Here is a 7,808-nt window from a genome sequence, read left to right as displayed (position 1 = left end):
TATAAAAGATCATGGGAATTAATGCCGCTCCTACCCTCGAACCATTCTCAAGATTTGATGCGGTTATTATTATAAATATATAGAACAAATCACCCGCAAAATTAAATAAATCATTTTAGATAGATAGAGAAAAGAAAGAAAATTAAATTCATCTTATTTTTTTGGTATTGTCCTAGGGTTTGTTCTACTAGTTGTGGAGGAAGCAAATCCAGATTTTCCTTCGCGTGTTGCCTTGGAAAAGAAGACTCCAGGAGCTGCGTGCGGCAGCGAAAATATCTTCCAGATGTCATGCAACGTTTATGATATATCCAGATGTGGAGTATACCGAGTTAACGGGGTTCCTATAAATCTGGTTAAAGCTTATAAAGTTTGATTTTTCAGATAGAACTAATTAACATGCGCAGTAGATAGATAAAAACGGAGGCTGTATTTTCCTGTGTTTTATGATTTCGTAGGCAAACACAAGTCATGCATCGTTGTTATATATAGGTGGATATATTTTACTATTTGGGCACCCAAACCGCAGTTAAGATTTTTGTTGCAACGGATGGGGTCTAAGGAACATGCAATGCAAAGAAGATTGTTCTTAAGTATTTGATACTGTACAGATCAAATCGTTCAAGGTAGCTTTTAGAAGTTTTTTCACACAAATCAAGACCCAGATACGAGTCCATCTGTTTACATCATAGCAAGTGCAAAATATCTTCGGTGTGCATGTAGGATGTACATTAAAAATGGGAGTGCAAAACAAACTTGATCATCAGATTTTACATACATATTACATGATGCGCCAACGCTCTACATTAAACATGGGAGTGCAAAACAAACTTGATCATCAGATTTTACATACATATTACATGATGGCTGTGTAACTAATAACACTAGTTCATATGGGCTAAAATGTCGAGACTTCAGTCGAGGACGTAGATGCGGGAGGCGATGTCCTGGACCAGCCAGTCGAAGCCCTGGAGCAGGCCATCGCCCGTGTAGGCGCTGCAGCCGACGATCTTCCAGTGCCGGTCCTTGTTCATCACTTCAAGATTCAGAACCTGGATCCAAAAACTCAGCATCGGTTACCATCCAACTCGGACAATTCTTTTTTTTTTCTATAAAAAACCCTAAAATCATCATGGAGCAAAACATGCCAATTCTTTTTTTTCTATAAAAAAACCATAAAATCATCATGGAGCAAAGTCCACAAACTCGTATATATATATATATATATATATATATATATATATATATATATATATATATATATATATATGCTTGCCGGGATTATTTTCTTAAAGCCAAGATCACAAGATGATCATGGCGGGCACGATGCGACTCCGGGTACATATGCTATTGGGCCAGTGATGGTGTGTTTTTACCTTGGCGATTTCGTCAGGCTTCAAAGCGCCCTGGATGTCCTGCTTATTTGCGAAAACTAACAGCGACGATCCAGCCAGTCTCTGCGATCAATAATTCAAGCATCACACAGCGGTTCAACAAGATAGCACATAGATTAAGCGCAAACATGCTAGGTTTGATCAAATTTGCTAGTCCCAGGAGTTTCCTCATGCTAAACAGCAACTGCTAGTTTTCAGCAAAGTAATCCGGAGCAAAATTTCAACGCTGAAGCAGACGAGCAGTGGTGTCAACGAGGCAACATACCTCTTCTTTCAAAAGATTGTGGAGCTCAGCACGGCAATCGTCGAGCCTTCGGACGTCGGAACTATCCACCACCCAAACTAGACCGTCAGTCTGCTCGAAGTAGTTCCTCCAATACGAACGGATGGTCTTCTGGCCCCCGACATCCCATATGTTCAGCGAGTACCTACCACCATCATAAAAATATTAATTCTTGCCAGTTTGTTCTGCTGTTCCCTATGACTGTAATCACGCGTCCTGAGTTTTTGACCACCATGATCCATGAGCAATGAGCATCAAGAAGCTGTCAAATTTTTGGACAAAATATGTTGTGTTTTCACCAATGTGATTTACTACTTTCTCAGATTAAAGTAGATTATCAATTGCATTCCCTACTTTGAATGGTAAAGGTACAACCACCTAACTTGCTTCATAGTAGGCTGAAAAACAACAGACGCTGGCTGAAACTTGGGCCAAAATATGTTCTATTTTCACCAATGTGATTTACTACTTTCTCAGATTAATGCAGATTAGCAATTTCATTTCCTACTTCGAGTGCTAAAAGTACAACCACCTATGTAGGCACAACTTGCTTCATAGTAGGCTCAATAAAAACAGATGCTGACGACTGACGTAGACATAAAAACAAGCTAAAACGGACCATCATATCGCCTGATTGTACCATTTAGTGTCACAGTTGTCCTACCCTGTCTCTAAAATTGTCAATTTTCTGACCAGAAATCATTAAAACTGCACTGTGTCAGTGTCGAATTTTAATATTGTCCTCTGGTCCTCCCACTTAAAACATTGATGCCAAAGCAGACTTTGATGCTTGTGGTTGTGGAGCAATATGACTCACAAAATTCCAAAACATATCTCTGGACGTCTCCCTGTCTTAGCTTTCCCCTAAGAACCTAACTGCACAGCTCGAATACTACTGGACCACCTTCGGTCAATTTTAACTGAAGCAGTACACAACAATTCTCTCCACCGAGCAGTAATTTGAATGAGATTATCTAAAGCTGTTGAAATTGTATTGCTTAATCACTAAACCTTCAAACAACAAGCTTAGATTACAAGATTGTGTTCCTCTAATTACCTTATGAAACTACAAAGACTAGGGGCGCCCTTGACTTCACAGAATCTATGGCATACTTGCGACAGTCAGGGGAGGTGATCTAGCATAGCAAGCGGTACTATCTAATGGCACATGCATAGTTAATTAGTTATTCGATGTGCTAAAATTACCATGAAATCTCCTAAACGCCCTGAGTTAATACAGGTGCCATTCTGTAGATATACCATAAAATTGGAACGGTCAACCTAAAATTACAAAGGATTTCCAAGAACACCTTTACTTAATACCACTGGCATTTTACTAGACATGATACAGAGTTGGAATGATCAAGCATAACAGCAGCTGGAACAACCTTTCGATTTTGTGGCATAATTAACTTGATAAATGAAAATGAATATAGTACATACTTTTGGTACTGGATGGTTTTGATATTAAAGCCGAGAGTAGGGCTGATGACACTGGTGTCCTCACCATTTATCTTGAGCACAATTGTCGTCTTACCCGAGTTGTCCAGGCCGCTGTAAATTTGACATCGGTGAAATAAATCAATCAAGAATAACAATTAACAAATTACCAAAGAACTGAAAGGCACAAACGTTGAAAGTCAAGAAGCACACATATCAAGCAAAGAACCAAGAATAATAATGCGTTTGGATAGGAGGAATCTGGGGGTAAAATAAGAAGGCGAAAAAGGAATGGAGCAGGACGCTTACACCATGAGAATACGCATCTCCTTTTCCTTGCGCTTGATTTTCCTGATGATACTGAGGAGACCCATTTCTGGAGGTGGACCAGCAGAGGAATCAGCATAAAGTAAGATGCAGAGAGGGGGAACAGGTACAAAAACTTGTAAAATTCTACTCCCTCCGTTCCTAAATATAAGTCTTTCTAGAGGTTCAACTAGTGGACTACATACGGATGTATATAGACATATTTTAGAGTATAGATTCATTCATTTTGCTCCGTATGTAGACACCTAGTGAAATATCTTAAAAGACTTATATTTAGGTACGGAGGGAGTAATTGAGTTGAGACATTCGGTCAGGCTGCTATGAACCCCCCAATGCTTACAACAGGATCACGCGGAATAACAAACCGCGTTAGGAATCGGTAGCGTTGTAATGCGGGGTCATAATTTTTATAACCAGTGTAGATTTAAACATGACCTGCATTTCTCATGTGAATTCAAAGCAAAGCCTGATCTCAGAAGGCATGAGCGTATTACATAAAGCATGGCACGCCACTGCGAAACGAGGTTCAGCTCGGAGTTTGAGGGGCGCACCAAGAGAAAAATTCTTGCCACTGCCTCTGCTTTCACCAAGTATAGAAATATAAATCTAAAACATGTAGATGCAGGCACTGCTAATCCACTGCCTCTGCTTTCGCCGTTGTATGATGTATTTGTATTCATCAAAGATCTGCACATGCATGCATATACTGCTACACCACTGCCTCAGTATGTATGCATCCGAAACGCGTACATGGATATGCTGCTAGTGATGTGCCACTGCAGACAGACAGATACTAACACATGATGAACTTCAAGTGAGCAGCATGTATCGCGATGAATGGGCAGCTGAAATTGTTTTCCTCTAGTTGTGCTGCGAGCAAGATCGTCGTATGGAAGGAAAAAATCGTCGCAGACGTTGAGGTGGATCCAGCGGAATCATGGCGCATCGTGCGTAATCAGCCATTGACCGTCGGGGATGCAGCGTGCGTGCATGCTTGCTTACATACCTAGGAAGAAGGACCGGGGCCTGGGGCTGGAGGCGCAGGGCCGGCGAGACTGTGGGCGTGCACGGGGACAGGGGGAGGCGAGGGCGGCAACGGCGAGGGCGACAATGATGGAGATGCTGCTGCTTCTGAATCTGAGAGTGAGGTCTGCTGTGAAGAAGAGGTGCGGCGTGCGAATGGAAGAGGGCCCGTGGGATGGGCTCGGGGCCGCCCTCTCTCTCTCTCTGGTGTATGAAGCATACCTGGCCAAACGGGCCGGCCCGGCACGGCCCGCCTGGGGCCCGATTAATATCCGGGCCATGCCGTGCCGGCCCGCGTGCCAGCCTCCTAGGCCCAAGCACGTGGCCTAATTTTGATTTTAAAAAAATAAAACAGGCAAAAAAATCAGGCTCCCGGTACATTCGCATGGTGTTCTTGGAAATCCTTTGTAATTTTAGGTTGATCGTTCCAATTTTATGGTATATCTACAGAATGGCTGGCACCTGTATTCACTCAGGGCGTTTAGGAGATTTCATGGTAATTTTAGCACATCAAATAACTAATTAACTATGCATGTGCCACTAGATAGTACCGCTTGCTATGCTAGATCACCTCCCCTGACTGTCGCAAGTATGCCATAGATTCCGTGAAGTCAAGGGCGCCCCTAGTGATTGAGTATAACAAAAGACCCATTCGTACAGCATCTGCATCACAGCACGCATATTAGTTGCTGCATGCACCAGTCTGCACAGTCTGTCCCAAATACCAAATACCAGCGTCACCACACCAACAGCACCGTCACCTATTTGATGAATTTGCTGACCACGGAAGTAATAACAGAGGGATAAGAGGTTAAATCCCTTGCAAATCTACAGGATTGTAATGACAGAGGGCATTGCACTGCTCAGGTCAAACCGCTCGTGAACCGAGGGACCGTGCAATGTACACCGGCGTCGCCTACTGGACATGGGTCGTGAGTGAGGCCATGTAGGACGGCGACGGCGGGGCGGGTCGCTGTGGCATCGTCTCATACGCGGCGGCCATGAGATCCGCCGGTGATCAGTTTTTGCGATGCGCGAGGGACAAATCTACAGTCCATTCGAACCAAGAACAACAAACCTACAGTTCATCCACTAGCATAGAACAAGAACTAGAAGCAGAACAAGAACTAGGCAAGGCCACATGTGGCCGCTTACGGCTGCAGGTCCTGAGGAGGAACGGGGTCGTTACCGAGTTCTTCCTGGAGGCCACGGCGGTTGCGCCCCGTCGAGAAGTAGGGGCGGCGGCGGCGGCGGCTGGATGGGAGGTGGATGAGTTGGTTGGTGCTAGGGTTTAGTTTGGTAGACTCGGGGAGGTAGGCAAGGGTTTCGGCCGGTGTGGGCTTTGGGCATGGGGTTTGTCTGGTCCAGTGGCCCTATTGGGCCGAATTTGTATGTTTGAAGACAAATTCGTCTCAAAAAATAAAAAACATACCAAGGAAAATAAGCATTCTATACACACACACAAAAATGCTACATTAAGAATTCGGGCTTGGACGAAATGCTTTTTGACGCTTCCCGTAAAGAAAAAGAAGACATGTTTTTTTTTATGTGGGAACATGTGCCGGAAAACATCGCTTGGATATTACTACATGTGCCTTTGATGCTAAAGTCTTGTTCGGATTCTGTGAGCAGTTCATTTTTTCGCCGCGCCCGTAACCGTGTTGGCATCCTCTCGATGTCTCGGGAAAGGGTTAAACCAAACAAGACTTGCATGCACCGCATTAAACGAGCTCATGTGCAACTGGATAACATCCTAGGGGGACGCGCCCCTGGCTTGTGGCCAGGTGGTGGACCCCCTCTGGTTGATTCTTTCGTCAGTATTTTTTATATTTTCCAAAAATATTCTCCGTAAATTTTTATCTTATTTCGAGAAATTTTATTTTTACACAAAACAACACCATTGTGGTTCTGCTGAAAACAACGTCAGTCCGGGTTAGTTCAAAACGTGATGCAAAAGTATAATGCCTCATTTAGAGCAACTCTAGCAGACCCCGCATCCAACCGGCTCGCAAAACGCGTTTGCAGTTCGGAGGAAACCGCTTTTGCGGTCTGGCTCGGATGGCCGCAGATGTAGACCCCTCAAACGGACCCATATAAAAGTATATTCACCGAATATGCTTTTATACGGGTCGGCTTTTACGGAGTCTGTTCGACACCGTCACGTCGACACGAAAACAGAAAACGCTGAATTCTCACATTTAACATAAGTTCCCACAAATAAGTTCAAATTCAAACAAACATAACAAACTTTTATGCGCAAATAAAAGCCAAGTTCAGTACGACAAACGCAAAAGAGGGCCTTGCATCATCTTGGTTGATCTTCACTCCGCGCCATCGAGTCCATCTTGAAGTTCATCGGCACCACTCCCACGAACTCGTAAGTTGGATTGTTTGAACCACCGCTATATTGAACGATTAACAAGTCACGAGCTATCGCAACAAATGGCGAAAACGAAAGGAAATGGCCATGACCGAAGACGCATACCTTCCGGCCATTTCGTTGAACACCTCACTTGCGGGGGGAGCGACACCGTTGAACGGCATCGTCGGGGCATCTCTTTCAGGATGGAGTGAGAGGATGAAGGAGGCGGCTTGTTTGTAGCCGGAATCCTCTTCCTCTTGCCGCCCGCGACCTTGGTGACCTTCTCCGCCACCGACCGAGATCGCGGAGCAGCGTTGGCGCCCGGAGCGCGAGCCTTTGCGGCGGGGGCTGCCGGATTTCCGCCCTACATGACCACGTTGCCCTGCCGATTGCGGGCAGGCGCGATGCTAGCTTTAGCGACGACGGGGCCAACATGGCCGGCGACGAGATCCACCCGAGGGGAAGGAGCGTGCGCGACCTCGACGGTGACGGGGGGCAGCAAGGAGGCGTCCATGGCGGCGAGGGACAGCCGTGGAGGATGCACCGGAGCGTGCGGTGGCGAGGCAATGGTGGCGGCGGGTGGGGGGGGGGGAAAGGCCGGCGGAAATGTCCCTCCCGCCAAATCTCGCTGCGGATAGGGGCTGAGCTCAGGTCGGCGTCCCAGCCCCGTGAAACTAGAGGTTGGGGGAGAAGTTTTGCTACGCCCCGCAAAAATATTTGCGGGACGGGCGGGATGCGGGGTCTGATAGGGCAGGTTTTTCCGCCCCGACCCGCACTTTGGCGGTTATTTTGCGGGCCGGGGCGGGATACGGGGTCTGATCGGGCAGGTTTTCCCGCCCCGACATGCACTTTGGCGGTTATTTTGCGGGCCGGAGCGGGATGCGGGGTCTGCTAGAGTTGCTCTTACAAACTTGTTTAGATGTAGAAGATGATGATGCATCCCTTAGAGCATCTCCAACTGTTTGGCCCCCACCGCACCCCA

General features: G+C 46.0%; 1 protein-coding gene across 1 annotated transcript; it reads right to left on the bottom strand.

Annotated features, from left to right (window-relative positions):
- Positions 1-704: 704 nt before the first annotated feature.
- On the bottom strand, positions 705-5,774 carry LOC123397556 (ADP-ribosylation factor-like protein 2). Its single transcript, XM_045092089.1, has 6 exons — positions 5,654-5,774; positions 3,424-3,490; positions 3,118-3,228; positions 1,657-1,819; positions 1,374-1,454; positions 705-1,049 (listed from the first exon to the last, which is right to left on the bottom strand). Exons 2-6 carry the CDS (start codon positions 3,486-3,488, stop codon positions 912-914), a joined length of 558 nt encoding a protein of 185 aa, XP_044948024.1. The 5' UTR covers positions 3,489-3,490; positions 5,654-5,774; the 3' UTR covers positions 705-911.
- Positions 5,775-7,808: the final 2,034 nt, after the last annotated feature.

The sequence above is a fragment of the Hordeum vulgare genome, chromosome 5H (genome assembly GCF_904849725.1).
Source record: "Hordeum vulgare subsp. vulgare chromosome 5H, MorexV3_pseudomolecules_assembly, whole genome shotgun sequence".
Taxonomy (NCBI): domain Eukaryota; kingdom Viridiplantae; phylum Streptophyta; class Magnoliopsida; order Poales; family Poaceae; genus Hordeum; species Hordeum vulgare.
The sequence above is the reverse complement of the archived record's forward strand: the minus strand, read 5'-3'. Positions and strand labels throughout refer to the sequence as shown.